The following is an 18,362-nucleotide window of genomic DNA, read 5'->3' as shown; positions in this document are numbered from 1 at the left end:
CTTATGGTATAAGAAAGTAGTCCAGTTTCGGGGCACCTGGGTGGCTCAGTCGTTAAGTGTCTGCCTTCAACTCGGGTCATGATCCCAGGTTCCTGGGATTGAGCCCCGCATCGGGCTCCCTGCTCTGCGGGAGGCCTGCTTCTCCCTCTCCCACTCCCCCTGCTTGTGTTCGCGCTCTCGCTGTGTCTCTCTCTGTCAAATAAATAAAATCTTTAAAAAAAAAAAAAAAGTAGTCCCGTTTCATTCTTCTGCGTGTGGCTGTCCAGTTTTCTCAACACCATTTGTTGAAGAGACTGTCTTTTTTCTATTGGATATTCTTTCCTGTATTGTTGAAGATTAGTTGACCATATAGTTGTGGGTCCAAATCTGGGTTCTTTATCCTGTTTCTTTATTCGATGTGTCTGTTTCTGTGTCAGTACCATACTGTCCTGATGATTACAGCTTTGTAATACAGCTTGAAGTCTGGGACTATGATGCTTCCCACTTTGGTTTTCTTTTTCAGGATTGTTTTGGCTATTCGGGGTCCTTTCTGGTTCCATACAAATTTTAGAATTCTTTTTCTAGGCCCATGAAAAATACTGGTGTTATTTTGATAGGGATTGCATTGTGAATGTGTAGATTGCTTTGAGTAGTATAGACATTTTAACAATATTCTTCCAATCCATGAGCATGGAATGTTTGTGTTGTCTTCAGTTTCTTTCACCAGTGTTCTATAGTTTTCAGATTACAGATCTGTTATGTCTTTGGTTAGGTTTATTCCTAGGTATCTCATGGTTTTGGGTGCAGTTGTAAATGGAATCGATTCCTTCATTTCTCTTTCTGCTGCTTCATTATTGGTGAATAGAAATGCAACAGATTTCTGTACATTGATTTTATATTGTGCAACTTTGCTGAATTCATGTATTGTAGCAATTTTGGGGTGGAGTCTTTGGGTTTTCTCTATAAAGTATCAGGTCATCTGGGAAGAAAGTTAGACTTCTTCTTTGCTGACTTGGATGTCTTTTATTTCTTTTTGTTGTCTGATTGCTGAGGCTAGGACTTCAGTACTGTGTTGAACAATAATGGTAAGAGTGAGCATCCCTGTCATGTTCCTGACATTAAGGGAAAAGCTCTCAGTTTTTCCCTATTGAGGATATTTGCTGTGGGTCTTTTGTATATGGCCTTTATCATGTGGACGTATGTTCTTTCTATCCCTTCTTTCTTGAGGCCTTTTATCAAGAAAGGATGCTGTATTTTGTCAAATGCTTTCTGCGTCTATTGAGAGGATCATATGATTCTTATCCTTTCTTTTATTAATATGATATATCATGTTGATTGTTTTGCGGATATTGAATCACTCTGCAGCCCAGGAATAAATCCCATTTGATTGTGGGAAAAAATCCCTTTAATGTACTGTTGGATTCAGTTAGCTAGTGAACCTATCTGTTTTTAATTTTGGTTACTGTATTTTCAGTTATAAAATTTCCATTTGGTTCTTTATATTTTCTTTGGTAAGACTTTCTATTTCTTTGTTGAAATTTTCTATTTTACATTTTTTAAAAAATGCATAATTATAAATTTTATCATGGCTGCTTTAAAATGTTTGTCAGATAATTCTAACATCTTTGTGCCATTGGTGTTGGCAGTTACTGATTTTCGTTCAGTTTGAGATCTTCCAGGTTTTTGTGTGATTAGTGATTTTTTATTGAAAACTGGACATTTGATATTATAAGGCTCTGGGTCTCTTTTTTATCTGGCTTTCTTTTGACACTGCTCTTGCAGAGGAAATACAGGATGGCTCTCTTTATTGCCTAGTTAAGTAGAAGTCCAGGTTCCCCACCAGGCTTCTCTTGCTATCTGGAGGGGGGGAGTTCTGGTTCCCACTAGGCCTCCACTGATATCTCCCTAACTGGGAGGGATGGGAGTGCCTCATTACTACCCCTCACATTGCATTCATGAACACCTTGTTACTGCCTGGTTGAGGGTAGAAGTGTAGGCTGTCCTTGGAATTTTGCTCATCTAGGTGGATGTTGGACCACAGATCTTTCTATAGTGTTTGGTTGGATTGTGGTTTTGTCTAAAAGTTTCTTATCTTGGGGCACCTCGGTGGCTCAGTTGGTTAAGTATCTGACTCTTGACTTCGGCTCAGGTCATGATTTCAGCATTGTGAGATCAAGCCCCACATCAGGCTCTGTGCTAGGCATGAAGCCAGCTTAAGATTCTCTTTTTCCCTCTGCCCCTCCCCCCCCTCTAAAACTAAAATTAAAAAATGGAAGTTTTTTGTCTTGCAAGGCTGCTCTTTTCTTAGACTTTTGGCTAGAGAGAGCAGACTTATGTTGGGGCTTTTTTTTGTCTGTAGTTTCCAGGTTGCCAGCCTTTTCAGCTTCAAGCCTGAGAAATATGAGGCATCAGGAAACTTCTAGAATTTCTAATATTTTCTCCTATTTTTATACCAGGGTTTTAAAAAACATACGTATTATCTTTTCCTAATGATATTAAAAACTTATTTAAATTTTTTTTTATTTGAGTATAGTTGACACACAGTGTTAAATTAGTTTCAAGTATACAACATACTGATTCAACTTTTCTATACTTAGGCTTTGCTCATTACAAGTGTAGGTACCAAATGTCTCTATATAGCACTATTATAATATCATTGACTGTATTCCCTGTGCTGTGCCTTTATTCCTGTGACTTATTCCTTCCATGACTGGAAGCTTGTATCTCCCTCTCCCCTTCACCCATCTTGCCCTTCTTCTCACCCCCCTTCCCTCTGGCAACCATCAGTTTGTTCTTTGTATTTAAAGATTGATTCCACTTTTTGTTTATTCATTTTTTTTTTTTAGATTCCATATATGAATGAAATCATATGGTATTTGTCTTTCTCAGTCTGACTTATTTCACTTAACATAATACCCTATAGGTCCATCCATGTTGTCACAAATGGCAAAATCTCATCTGTTTTTTTGGCTGCATAATATTCCACTGTGTATGTATTGTGTGTGTGTACATACACACACACACCCCCCACACACCTTATCCAGTCACCTGTTGATGAACACTTAGGTTGCTTCCATATCATGGCTATTGTAAATAATGCTGCAATAAACATAGGAGTGTATATATCTTTTTAAATTAATGTTTTTGTTTTCTTTGAGTAAATAACTAATAGTGGAATTACTGGATCATATTGTATCTTTTTTAATTTTTTGAGAAACCTCCATACTGTTTTCCACAATGGCTATACCAGTTTACATTCCTACCAATAGTGTATGAGGCTTCCTTTTTCAGATTTAAGGTTTATAGACCGTATATTTAAATTAAATTGCATTTGTTATGCCACTCACCACCCAATCATTGTGCCTTTTGATCCCCATAAAATCTCAATATATCTCTCTAATTTTATTTTATTTTTTTAATTATTATTTTTTTAGAGAGTGGGGGAGGTGCAGAGGGTAAGAGAGAATCTCAAGCAGGCTCAACACCCAGCGTGGAGCCCGACACAGGGCTTGATCTCACAACCCTGAGATCATGACCTGAGCTGAGATCAAGAGTTGGACACTTAACTGACTGAGCCACCCAGGCACCCCTATCTCTCTAATTTTAATATGCTGAAATTCTAAAGCAAATACTTGTTACCCATATTTAAGTTACTTCTAAGTCTGGCTCATGTGCTCTCATCTGTAGCAGTGTAAAATGGTTTTCCTTTATTTGGTTCTTAAAATATATGTGGAATATCATAAAAGCTTATATTATTTTAGAAGTATTTACATGTCAGTATTTCTGTTTTGCCCATTGTCTTGTTTTAGTTTATTCACCATGAGAATTATCCATGATTCTAAATTTTTTTTTAAGATTTTATTTGAGAGAGAGAGAGCACAAACAGGGAGAAGGGAAGAGGGAGAGGGAGGAGCAGGGAGCCCAATGTGGGGCTTGATCCCAGGACCCCGGAATCATGACCTGAGCAGAAGGCAGATGCTTAACCAGCTGAGCCACCCAAGTGCTCCAGAATTATCCATGAATCTAACCCAGTATTTTATTCTTCAGCAGGTGTTAAAAGTTAGTTATTAAAATCACTGTGATGGTTATGATCATAGTAAGCTGTAAAGCAGTGAGGCCCTAAATAATCACTTTATAAGCTAACACTGTAAGATACACCCAAGAAACCATTTGTCAGTAATGGTGGAGGAGTGAAGAACCTGTAGTGTCTACTTTTCTGTTCCTTTGATTTCTCTATGCCAGAAACATATCATGATCTGATGTTCTTAAACATTTTCAAATTGAATTTTGTCTCAATTCTCCTAATTTTTTCTTCGTAGACTGCTCATTTCTTTTAGAAAAAGTCATAAATAATTTTTAAAAGTTGATTATAAAATTACTTTTTTAATTTTGCATATTTCTAACCCATTTTTTAATTAGAAAAAAATTGACTTATTTTTAGTTTCTGTATTTGATTGTAGTATTTGAAATATATCATGGACATAAATAAATATACTAAGGTGGTACATATTTTTAACAGCATTCAACCATGACATCAACATTGAGGAGATTGGGTGAAGACATATTCAAAGGAGTAGTAACGAAGGGAATTCAAGATAATTCTTTAGAACATTCAGTGGAGAATAAACCAAAGACAGCTGCTTTCTTTAAGAGCTCCAATTTACCATTGAGATTTTTATCAACTTTAATTGTTCTCAAAACAGTCACTCAAGGTAAGCTTTTACTTGTGCTTATGGCATATTTTTTCATAAACAGAAGAGAATACTATATTGTGAAGTAATTCTTGCATAGTCAAATATGTTTTCCATTTTTAGAATGAGATTTTATAATGGTGACACATTACAATAAACTACTTTTATTTGCTGAATGTGAGAAAGTGGAGTAGTCCGTTGGATTGTTGTCTCCTCCCAGAAGACTTTACTGATTCCTTAGATCATGTTCCCACAATAACCTGTGCTTCCCACTATCATTGCATTTACCATATAGTGTTGAAATTCCTAATTCGTTAATTTTTACTGGAGCAGGTTTGGCAACCTGTAGCCCATTGACCAGATCTGGCCCACCACCTGTTTTGTAAAGTTTTATTTAAACACATGCATGCTCATATTTTACCTGTTGTCTAATAACTGTTTTTGCCTTATGACAGAGCTGAGTAGTTGGCAACAGAGACTGTATGGCCTCCTAGAAGCCTATATTATGATGTGGCCCTTTACAGAAAAATTTTATCAGTCCCTACACTAGTTTGTAAGTTGACTGAAGAAAAATATTGCCTTGTTTACTGCTGTATCCCCCTGCAACTAGCATAGTGTTTAATGTTTATAATAGTGAATAAGGAAATGAATGAATTAAAAATAATGTTTGTGTCAACAATAAAGTTGACTGTTTTTAATACAGTTTTGATATACAGCTACAACGAGTTATGTTTTTGGATTACTAAATAGAATTTTTGTTAAAGTCATACCAAAATAGTGAAACATTAAATATGCCATCTTTTTATCTTTCCTGTTTGTTAAATTATATAACTCAGTGTGGTTGAATTTTTTTTAGTGGGAAATGGCAATAATTTAATTTTACCACTTTCTCTGAAGTGTGTACTGTTTAGTTACACCTGATTATGGAATTCTACAACAACAATAACAAAAAACGAAACTAACTTGCTTCTTAATTTTTTCCTTATATTTATGGTTCTCATAGTTAAACAGATTGAGTGATAACTGTTTGAAACATCATTTATGAGAAGGGTGTATTAGTCCAAAATAAAGTTCACCGCATATCAACATGCATTATAACATCATTTGATAAAATATAATATGCATTACTGATAAAACTAATGCAATAGAGAAATAAAACAAAAGATAGAATTAGGTGCTCTCTCTCACCATTCTGTGCAGTATAGTATTGGACATGCTGACCATTTTCAGTGAGCCATTAAAAGAAAAGAAAGATGAATATTGGAAAGGAAACTATTTATTCATGGATACTCTGTATAAATTGAGGACATTCAATGAAACTAGCTAAGAAATTTATTGAATATAATGTGCTGTGTTCTGAATATTTGTGACCCCACAAGATTCATGTGGTAAAATGCTAACCCCTAGAGATGATGGTATTAGTAGTTGGGGCCTTTTGGAGGTGCTTAGTGAGTGTGGAGCCCTCATAAATGGGATTAGTGCCCTTATAAAAGAATCTCCACTGAGATCTCTAGCCCTTACACCTTGTGAGGACACAGAATGAAGGTTCAGGTTGTGAACCTTCACCATACTGGCGACTATACTGGCAACTTTGTCTTCGACTTCTCCACCTCCAGAACTGTGAGCAGTAAAATTTCTGTTGTGTATAAACTACACAGTCTCTGGTAGTTGTTATAGCAGTCTGATAGAATTTGTGTTTCAGAAAATGAGCTTCAGAGGAAATTCACAAAGTCTGTTGACTTTCAATACTATCATTACCATCTATGACTATCTATGGCTGTACAGTATGACTACTATGAATATCACTAACAAACAACAATAACATATAAAAAAGAAATCTTGCTAATATAAAAAACCAAAAAGTATAAAATTTGGATATAAATCTAATTTGGTGTTTGTAAACTTCATCCTTTGTGAAATATAATAGGGTATAAATAAAGATATGGGTGGGGCACCTGGGTGGCTCAGTCCGTTGAGCATCTGCCTCTTGGTTTTCGCTCAGGTTATGATCCCAGGGTTGTGGGATCAAGCCCTGAATCGGGCTCCGGGCTCAGGGGGGAGTCTGCTTGAGAGTCTCCCTCTCCCTCTGCCCCTACCCCCACTTGCATGCCCACTTGCATGCCCACGCATACTCTCTCTAAAAATCTTTAAAAAAGGATATGAGTAAGTAATAGATGAGTGGACAGGGTAATAAAGATTATTGCTGGGTGCCTGGGTGGCTCAGTTGGTTAAGCATCTGCCTTCGGCTCAGGTCACGATCCCAGAATCCTGGGATTGAGCCCCACATCGGGCTCCCTGCTCAGCAGGGAGCCTGCTTCTCGCTCTGCCCCTCCCCCTGCCCCTGCTCATGTTCTCTGTCTCTCGATCTCTCTCTCTCAAATGAATAAATAAAAAAATTTTTTTTTTTTTCTTTCAAGATTTTATTTTTATTTATTTATTTGAGAGAGAGAGCACAAGAGGGGGGAGCGGGAGAGGGAGAAGCAGACGCCCTGCTGAGCAGGGAGCCCGATGCGGGACTCGATCCCGGGACTCCAGGATCATGACCTGAGCCGAAGGCAGTCGCTTAACCAACTGAGCCACCCAGGCGCCCCTGAATAAATAAAAAAATTTTAAAAAAGATTATTGCTGACATTAAATGGCAGAAATAAAGGACTTTTTCTTTTAGAGTGGGGGAGGGGCAGAGGGAGAGAGAGAATCTCAAGCAGGCTCCACACCTAGCACAGAGCCCGATGCAAGGCTTGATCTCACAACCCTGAGCTGAAATCAAGAGTAAGATGCTTAACCAACTGAGCTACCCAGGCACCCCAGAAATAAAGGACTTTTATTCTTCCTAACAAATATATTAAAAATTATAAGATACTCCAAGTCACTTCGTGTAAAAATACCAATGAAAATTCAAGTATAGTGTGTGTAAGTAGAGAAAGTGGTAGGAAAGTTTGAAATAATACTTGCAATGAATGTAATAATTTAAAACAAGTAAAACATCTGTTGAAAAATAAATAAAATCTTTAAAAAAAAAAAAAAACAAGTAAAACAGCAACATGGGTAGTGGCTTACCTTAGCAGATTTTAAAGCAACTGTATAGAGTCAAAGAAGAAGGCAAATTAGAAAGATCCTGAGCTCACCTCCTCCCATGGATACAGCAAATATATGCGACTACATATAGAGCAACTCTTTGTGCAGATGACCTGAAGACTAGGAGAACAGCTGTTCCACAGCTAAAGATACAAGGAAAAAGCCACATCAAGAAGGGTAGGAGGGGAAGAGACATGGTCTGGTTAGGAACCTAACACATGGTGTGGTAATCGAGAATCAGGAAGGACATCACAGGTGAAGAGACCTGCCTGAGGAGTGAGGAGTTCCAACCCTACATTTTTCACCCCCACCCCAAAAATCTGCACTGGGAAGAGAAGCCCACATAATGTCTGGATTTGAAAAATAGCAGGCCATAACTCTGGGAGGGCTAGAGGGAAATGGAGACTCTCCTCTTAAAGGGCTCATGCACAGTCTCACTCAGACAGCACCAGGCAGCTGTTTGAAAAGCACCTGGGCCATAAGTGAAGGAGATTTATTGACTAATTTTAGGGCATGTGCTGGAGGGTAGGGATCAGTAGGAACTTTCTCTAGGAACAGAGTGCTGGCAGATGCAATTTTTCTTGCCCTCCTTCAGCCTAGCTGGCATGATGCTGCCATGCCAGTTGACACTCTCCATCTATCTTGATGGCACCACTTTCCCTGTACCAGCATTCCCCTGTGGACATGCCTTCCCAAAGTACTTGCCCTGGCAGGCACATTTCTAAAGCACCTCCCACCATCCACCATGCCTGCAACAGTCAAAGATAGGCATGAACAGCCATTTCACACTGGTGATTGACCCCCACCAACCAGCCCAGCTGCAGCAGTTGCAGCTGGTCCTCTCATCCAGTTGTGCCAGGGCCAGACCCTCCCACCAGTGCACCCATAGTAGTCGTGGCTGGGCATTGGAGGCAGCTGGTCCAGCAGTCACCTCAGCCCACCAGTTGGCATAGCAGTTGCAGCCCAGTCACAATAGGAATGTGTGTGTAGCCCACAAGGGGACACCTTGAGGGTTGGGTTCTGGTGACCAGGGTGCATTGTGATTCTGGACCCCACCGGATGTTTCCTACATAAAGCCACTACTTTCAAGACCAGGGGATGTACTAACTTACCTAATACATAGAAACACAGAAAGTCAGACAAAATGAGGAGACAGAGGAGTCTGTTTCAAATGAAAGAGCAAGACAAAAACCTCAGAAAAAGATCTAAACAAAACAGAGATTCCTTAACTTAGGAGGAGAAACACTAGAGGAGTCAACCATAAATCAGAGGATGCAGAACAGGTCAGCAATTACGAAGACAGGGTAGTGGAAATCATCCAAGCTGAATGGCAAAAAGAAAAAAGACTATAAAAAAGTGAGATAAGGGACCTCTAGGACAACATTAAGCATACTAATAATTGCATTATAGGGGTTCAGAAGAAGAAGAGAGAAGGAGAAAGGGGTGGAGAACTTACTTGAAGAAATAAGCTGAAAAATTCCCTAACCTGGGGCGGGAAACACATCCAGGTCCAGGAAATACAGAGAACCCCAAATAAGATGAACCCAAAGAGGTCCACACCGAGAAGCATAATAATTAAAATGGCAAAAATTAGAGGATTGACTAGGAAGATGGTGGTAGAGTAGGGGGAGTAAGCTTGCCTTGTTCCATGGCTATAACTAGATATACTCATAGCAGCATAAATAACCCATGAAATGATCTGAAGACTGGCAGAACAGACTCCACGAACTAAAGGTAGATAAGAAGCCACATCAAAGAAGGTAGGAAGGGCAAAGACAGGGTCTGGGAGTGCAACAGACCATGGCTGTCCATGTTGGGGAGAGAGCCAGTGGTGCGGAGAAGGGTGAAAACAGACTTTCACACTGGGGATCCCACAAATGGGAAGGATGAATCCCCATAACATTTGCCTTTGAAAGCGAGAGGGGCCAAACTTCATGAGTTCTTACACCAGTGAGAATGCCTGGAATTTTCAAAATTGGGAGGCTCGGCTCTGGGGGAGCTCCAAGGGTGTTTGGAAGTGGAGTCCCCACCCTTAAAGGGACAGCAGGACAAACAGCCCATGCAGATATAGCATAGAACCATCAGTTTGAAAAACTCTGGGGGTAGATGGGAGGGAGAGTGATTTGCTCATCCCAGAGCATGGCTTGGATAGACAGGGATCATGGGGAGACCTCTCCAGGAGCAAAGGAGCTGCTAGGCACCTATCCCTCTCCTGCCCCTGCATAAACAACAGCCAGCATGGCACCGACACTCCATTACCCAATTTGCTTACACCAAGCCTCTCACCCTGTGCTTCGGCAGATCCACCCCTCCCAGTCACACTCGCCTTAGTTCCAGCCTTGCAGGACCCATCCCCCAAAGGACTAGGGCAAACCCTGCCAACACATCTCCCAACCCACACATTTGCGGGACCTCAGTTCCGGTGGTGGCAGGGGCAAGTCTCATTTCTTGAGCAGACCACTGCACACCTTGTTAAAACACTCCCCACCCCTGCTGGGACCAAACACTACCCACAGTTGGCAGAGAACCTTTGCAGACAACTGGACTGAAGGGGCGGGGGGCGGGAAAGAGGTTAACACTCAACAACAGAGCACATGCAACACACATAGAAGACACTCCCTGAGTGCCAGGCCCTGGGGAACAGGGGACGTGGCCCTGCAGGGCACTGTAGGACCTCTTCTTTATAAGGCTATTATCATTAAGAGCAAGAGAAGTAGCTGACTGTCCTAACACAAAGAAATAGACACAGAGAGTTAGACAAAATGAGGAGTCAGAGAATATGTCCCAAATGAAAGAACAGGACTAAACCACAGCAAGAGACCCAAGTGAAATGGATGTAAGTTATACGCCTGATAGAGAATTTAAAGTAATGTTCATAAAGATACTCACTAAACTTGAGAAAAGAGTGGAGGTAAAAACAAAAAGAAGAGTGGAGGACATCAGTGAGACTCAACACAAAGATAAAAATGAACCAGTCAGAGATCAAGAACACTGTTAAGCAGCAGAAAGTAAAATTAAGAAAACAGTCCCATTTGCAATTGCACCAAAAACAATAAAATAACTAGGTATAAACTTAAAGAGGGGAAAGACCTGTACCCTGAAAAGATTTCAAACTTGACTACGAAGCTGTTATCAAAACAGAGTGGTATTGGCACAAAGATAGACGCACAGATCAATAGAATAGAATAGAGATCCCAGAAATAAACCCACACGTTACCTGGTCAATTAATCTGTGACAAAGGAGGCAAGAATATACAATGGTGGAAAAGAGTCTCTTTAATGAATGGTGCTGGGAAAACTGAACCACTTTACTATACCATATAAAAAATAAACTTAGAATGTATTAAAGATCTAAATGTAAGACCTGAAATCATAAAAGTAAAAGAGAGAACATAGGCAGTAAACTCCTGGACGTTGGTCTGAGCAATATGTTTTTGAGTCTGCCTCCTCAGGCAAGGGCAGCAAAAGCAAAAATGAACAATTGAGCCTACATCAAACTAAAAAGCCTTTGCAGAGTGAAGGAAAACATCCACAGAATGAAAAGACAACCTACTGAATTGGAGAAGATATTTGCAAATGATATATCTGATAAGGGATTAATTTCTAAAATATATATAGGACTTAATACAATGCAACACTAAAAAGAAAATCTGATTAGAAAGTGGGCAGAGAATGTGAACAGACATTTCTCTAAAGAAGACATATAGATGGCCAACATCACTAATCAGGGAAATGCAAATCAAAACCATAGTGAGGTAGAGGGGAAAAGATGGCGGAGAAGTAGGGGACCCTATTCCAACTGGTCCCCGGAATTGAGCTGGATATCTACCGGACCACTCTGAACACCTACGATATCAGCCTGAGATGTAAGAAGATAGATCTGGATCTCTACAAACAGAATATCGCAGGCAGTTGGTTTCAGGGTACGAAATGGGGAGCCGTGATTCCGCAGGCAGATATCAGAGGATAAACAGAAGGGGGAGGGAGCCCAGCCATCGGGATCCTACACCACCAGTGAGCGATAGCCTCCCACGCTGGGACTGGACACAGACTCGCAGACTTGCAGTGGCGGGAAATGGACTTTAGGGCAGCCCCCGGGACTGAAACTCCAAGTGGCACGGCCATGAGTGTGAACTGGGGGCGGCTGGTGGTTTTAGAAGCACAAAGGGCAGAGACGTGCCCCGACCTGGAGGCAAGGACTGGGAGCACTGCTGAGGGGCACACAACCCAGGATGCTGCAATATATAGCAGCACAGACAGAAACGGAGACAGTGTGGCCTGGAGGGCTCACTGAAGAACAGACTGCGATCTCTTTGCTCTGAGGCAGAGGGTTGGAAACGGTCTCTTCTGCTCTCTCAGAAGAGACGCAGAAAGCCGCCAGGGAAAGCCACCAGAGAACAAAAGCCCCCAAAAAACCGGTTTTCACTGAGCCCATCCCCCGCCACGGGGCAGAGCAACTCTGCCCAAACAGGGATGCCTGAGTAACAGCACGGCAGGCCCCTCCCCCAGAAGACAGGCTGGGAAAACAAGAGCCCAGCAACCCTAACATCCCTATAAAATAGATGCATCTTGCTTGGGTTGTGGTCAATAATTTGGACTCTATACATTCCCTCCTCCACCCATCAACAGAATGACTAGGAGGAGGAACCCCCAAAATAGGAAAGACTCAGAGATTATGACTTATGCCACAGATTTACAAATGGATACAGATATAACCAAGATGTCGGAGATGGAATTCAGGCTAGCAATTGTGAAGACGATAGCTAGAATGGAGAAATCGATTAATGGCAACATAAGAGTCTCTAAGGGCAGAAATGAAAGCTGAATTGGCAGAATTTTAAAATGCTATCAGTGAGATCCAGTCTAATCTAGATAATCTAACAGCTAGGGTAAGTGAGGCAGAAGAACAGATTAGTGACCTGGAAGACCATTTAATAGATAAAAAGGGAAAAGAGGAGGCCAGGGAAAAACAACTCAGAATCCATGAAAATAGAATCAGAGAAGTAAGTGACACCATGAAACGTTCCAGTGTCAGAATTTTTGGTATCCCTCAGGGGGTGGAGAGAGAAAGGACTAGAAGATATATTTGAGCAAATCATAGCAGAGAACTTCCCTAATCTGGGGAATGAAACAAACATTCGAGTCCTAGAGGCAGAGAGGACCCCTCCCAAGATCAAGGAAAACAGGCCAACACCCCTGCATGTTATAGTAAAACTCACAAATCTTAGAACAAAGGAAACCGTCTTAAGGGCAGTTAGGGGGAAGAGATTCCTTATGTACAGAGGGAGGAACATCAGAATAATGGCAGACCTATCCACAGAGACCTGGCAAGCCAGAAAGGCCTGGCAAGACATATTCAGGGTACTAAACAAGAAGAACATGCAGCCAAGAATACTTTATCAGGCAGTGCTGTCATTTAGAATGGATGGAGAGATGTAGAGGTTCCAAGACTGGCAGAAACTGAAAGAATATGTGACCACTAAGCTGGCCCTGCAAGAAATATTAAGGGGGGGTTCTATAAAAGGAGAAAGACCCCAAGAGTGATATAGCACAGAAATTTACAGAGACAATCTATAGAAACAAGGACTTCACAGGCAACATGATGACAATAAATTCATATCTTTCAATAATCACTCTCAATGTGAATGGCCTAAATGCTCCCATAAAACAGCACAGGGTTGCAGATTGCATTAAAAGACAGGACCCATCCATATGCTGTCTACAAGAGACTCATTCTGAACCTAAAGATACATCCAGACTGAAAGTGAAGGGATGGAGATCCATCTTCCATGCCAGCGGACCTCAAAAGAAAGCTGGGGTAGCAATTCTTATATCAGACAAATTAGATTTTAAGCTAAAGAATGTAGTTAGAGACACAGAAGGACACTATATCATTCTTAAAGGGTCTATCCAACAAGAAGATCTAACAATTGTAAATATCTATGCCCCCAACCTGGGAGCAGCCATCTACATAAGCCAACTGTTAACCAAAATAAAGAGTCATATTGAATTGTAGGAGACCTCAATACTCCACTCTCAGCAATAGACAGATCATCTAAGCAGAAAATCAACAAAGAAGAGCTTTGAATGACACACTGGACCAGATGGACCTCATAGATACATACAGAACATTCCACCCTAAAACAACGGAATACTCATTCTTCTCGAGTGCACACAGAACTTTCTCCAGAATAGACCACATACTGGGTCACAAATCAGGTCTCAACCTATACCAAAAGACTTAGTTTATTCCCTGCATATTCTCAGATCATAATACTTTAAAACTGGAACTCAATCACAAGAAAAAGTTTGGCAGAAATTCAAACACTTGGAAGCTAAACCCACTCTGCTCAAGAATGTTTGGGTCAACCAGGAAATCAAAGAAGAGCTTAAACAATTCATGGAAACCAGTGAGAATGAAAACACATCGGTCCAAAACCTATGGGATACTGCAAAGGCGGTCCTAAGGGGGAAATACATAGCCATCCAAGCCTCATTCAAAAAAATAGAAAAATCCCAAATTCACCAACAAACTTTACACCTTAAAGAACTAGAGAAAAAGCAACAAACAATGCCTAAGCCACGCATTAGAAGAGAAATAATTAAGATTAGAGCAGAGATCAGTGAATTAGAAACCAGAAACACAGTAGATCAGATCAACGAAACTAGAAGCTGCTTCTTTGAAAGAATTAATAAGATTGATAAACCACTGGCTAGACTTATCCAAAAGAAAAGAGGAAGGACCCAAATTAATAAAATTATGAATGAAAGGGGAGAAATCACAACTAACACCAAGGAAATAGAAACAATTATAGAAATTATTATCAACAACTATATGCCAATAAACTGAGCAATCTGGATGAAATGGAGGCCTTCCTGGAAACCTATAAGCTGCCAAGACTGAAACAGGAAGAAATTGACAACCTTAATAGGCCAATAACCAGTAATGAGATTGAAGCAGTGATCAAAAACCTCCCAAAAAAACGAGTCCAGGGCCTGATGGCTTCCCTAGGGAATTCTGCCAAACATTCAAAGAAGAAATAATACCTATTCTCCTGAAGCTGTTTCAAAAAAATAGAAACAGAAGGAAAGCTTCCAGACTCAGTCTGTGAGGCCAGCATTACCTTAATCCCCAAACCAGGCAAAGACCCCATCAAAAAGGAGAATTTCAGACCGATATCCCTGATGAATATGGATTCCAAAATGCTCAACAAAATCCTAGGTAATAGGATCCAACAATATATGAAAAGGATCATCCACCACGACCAAGTGGGATTTATTCCCGGGATGCAAGGGTGGTTCAACATTCGCAAATCAATCAATGTGATAGAACACATTAATAAGAGGAGAGAGAAGAACCATATGGTCCTCTCAATTGATGCAGAAAAAGCATTTGACAAAATACAGCATCTTTTCCTGATTAAAACTCTTCAGAGTATAGGGATAGAGAGAACATTCCTCAAGCTCATAAAATCCATCTATGAAAAACCCACAGCGAATATCATCCTCAATGGGGAAAAGCTGAGAGCTTTTCCCTTAAGATTAGGAACACATCAAGGATGCCCACTCTCGCCACTATTGTTCAACATAGTACTAGAAGTCCTAGCAACAGCAATCAGACAACAGAAAGAAAGAAAAGGTATTCAGATTGACAAAGAGGAAGTCAAACTCTTTTTTTGCAGATGACATGATACTTTATGTGGAAAACCCAAAAGACTCCACCCCCAAATTACTAGAACTCCTACAACAATTCAGTAGTGTGGCAGGATACAAAATCAATGTACAGAAATCAGTTGCTTTCTTATACACTAACAATGCAACTATAGAAAGAGAAATTAAGAAATCATTCCATTTACTATAGCGCCAAAAACCATAAGATAACCTCGGAATAAACCTAACCAAAGAGGTAAAGGATCTATACTCTAGGAACTATGGAACACTCATGAAAGAAATTGAAGAAGACACAAAAAGATGCAAAAATATTCCATGCTCTTAGATCGGTAGAATAAGCATTGTTAAAATGTCTATGCTACCCAGAGCAATCTATACCTTCAACACCATCCTGATCCAAATTCCAATGACATTTTTCTAAGTGCTGGAACAAACAATCCTAAAATTTGTATGGAATCAGAAAAGACCCCGAATCGCCAAGGAAGAAAAAGAAAAAGAAAAACAAAGCTGGGGGCATCACGTTGCCCGATTTCAAGCTATGTTACAAAGCAGTGATCACCAAGACAGCATGGTACTGGCACATAAACAGACATATAGACCAATGGAGCAGAATAGAGAGCCCAGATATGGACCCTCAACTCTTTGGTCAAATAATCTTCGATAAAGCAAGAAAAAATATGCAATGGAAAAAAGTCTCTTCAATAAATGGTGCTGGGAAAATTGGACAGCCACATGCAAATGAAATTCGACCATTCTCTAACACTATACACAGAGATAAACTCAAAATGGCTGAAAGACCTCAATGTGAGACAGGAATCCATCAAAATCCTAGAGGAGAACATAGGCAGTAACCTCTTTGACATTGGCCACAGCAACTTCTTTCAAGATACATCTCCAAAGACTAGTGAAACTAAAGCAAAAACGAACTTTTGGGACTTCATCAAGATAAAAAGCTTCTGCACAGCAAAGGAAACAGTCAACAAAAGAAAGAGGCAACCCGCAGAATGGGAGAAGATATTTGCAAATGACACTACAGATAAAGGGCTGGTATCCAAGATCTATAAAGAACTTCTCAAACTCAACACCCAAAAAAATAATCAAGTCAATAAATGGACAGAAGATATGAACAGACACTTCTCTGAAGAAGACATACAAATGGCTAACAGACACATGAAAAAATGTTCATCATCATTAGCCATCAGGGAAATTCAAATCAAAACCACATTGAGATACCACCTTACACCAGTTAGAATGGCAAAAATTGAGAAGGCAAGAAACAACAAACGTTGGAGAGATTGTGGAGAAAGGGGAACCCTCTTACACTGTTGGTGGGAATGCAAGTTGGTACAGTCACTTTGGAAAACAGTGTGGAAGTGCCTCAAAAAATTAAAAATAGAGCTACCCTATTACCCAACAATTGCACTCCTGGGTATTTATCCCAAAGACACAGATGTAGTGAAAAGAAGGGCCATATGCACCGCAGTGTTCATAGCAGTAATGTCCGCAATAGCCAAACGGTGGAAAGAGCCGAGATGTCCTTCAACAGATGAATGGATAAAGAAGATGTGGTCCATATATACAATGGAATATTACTCAGCCATCAGAAAGGATGAATACCCAACTTTTACATCAACATGGTTGGGACTGAGGAGATTATGCTAAGTGAAATAAGTCAAGCAGAGAAAATCAATTATATGGTTTCACTTATTTGTGGAACATAAGGAATAGCGTGGAGGACATTAGGAGAAGGAAGGGAAAAATGAAGGGGTGGGGGGAATCGGAGGGCGAGATGAACCATGAGAGACTATGGACTCTGAGAAACAATCTGAGGGTTGTAGAGGGGAGGGGGCTGGGGGGATGGGTCAACCCAGTGGTGGGTATTAAGGAGGGCACATACTGCATGGAGCACTGGGTATTATACAAAACAATGAATTGTGGATTACTACCTCAAAAACTAATGATGTATGGTGACTAACATAACATAATAAAATAAAATTTAAAAAAAAAACCCATAGTGAGGTAACACCTAACACCAGTCAAAATGTCTGTTACCAAAAAAACAAGAAATAATAAGTGTTGGCAAGGTTGTGGAGAAAAGGCAAGGCCAGTGTGCTGTTGGTGTGATGTAAATTGGTGCAGCCACTGTGGAAAACAGTATGGAGGTTCCTCAAAAAATTAAAAATAGAATTAGCATATGATCCAGTAATTCCACTACTAGGTATTTACCTGAAAAAACAAAAACAGTAGTTTGAAAACATATATGCACCCCTGGTGTTTACTCACTGCAGCATTATTTACAGTAACCAAGATAAGGAATAAAGTGTCCATTGTTACCTGAGTGGATAAAGAAGATGTGGTGCATACACACAGACACACACACACACACACAAAGGAATATCCACTCAGCCATAAAAAAAAAAAAGAAATCTAGGGCACCTGGGTCACTCAGTCGGTTAAGTGTCTGACTCTTGATCTCAGGTCAGGTCTTGATCTCAGGATCATGAGTCAAGCCACACGCTAGGCCTGGGCATGGAGCCTACTTGAATGAATGAATGAGTGAATGAGTGAGTGAGTGAATGAATGAATGGAATGGAGTCAGTACAGCATAGGGAATACAGTCCGTAATATTGTAATGACTTTGTATGGTGACAGATGGTATCTAAATGTATTGTCTTGAGCATTTTGTAGTGTATTTAAATGCCAAATAACTGTTTTGTACACCTGAAACTATTGTAACATTATACGTTGACTGTATTTTAGTTTAAAAAAATAAAAAATAAAATTTTAAAGTTAAAACGAAACAATCATGTTATATAATAATAATAATGAGTAATTTTAAAACATCAAAATAGGGCAATAGGACTAGTAAGTCCAGAAATGTCCAATTTGCACTTCATTTATACATATTGAATTAGTAAATTTGGTTGCTTCCTTGTGCAAGTCACT

The 18,362-nt window shown here is 40.1% G+C and overlaps 1 protein-coding gene across 11 annotated transcripts in view; it reads left to right on the top strand.

Annotated features, from left to right (window-relative positions):
• The window catches only part of CCDC138 (coiled-coil domain containing 138), a 142,726-nt gene that overhangs the window by 76,604 nt on the left and 47,760 nt on the right, over nucleotides 1–18,362 (top strand). For all 11 annotated transcript variants that reach the window (XM_078056697.1, XM_078056703.1, XM_078056702.1 and 8 more), the window contains one exon: nucleotides 4,499–4,691. In XM_078056697.1, the coding sequence (XP_077912823.1) occupies nucleotides 4,499–4,691 (193 nt within the window). The remainder of the gene's footprint in view (nucleotides 1–4,498; nucleotides 4,692–18,362) is intronic.

The sequence above is a fragment of the Halichoerus grypus genome, chromosome 10, assembly GCF_964656455.1.
Source record: "Halichoerus grypus chromosome 10, mHalGry1.hap1.1, whole genome shotgun sequence".
Classification (NCBI taxonomy): Eukaryota; Metazoa; Chordata; class Mammalia; order Carnivora; family Phocidae; genus Halichoerus; species Halichoerus grypus.
This window is presented reverse-complemented; position numbering and strand designations above follow the sequence as displayed.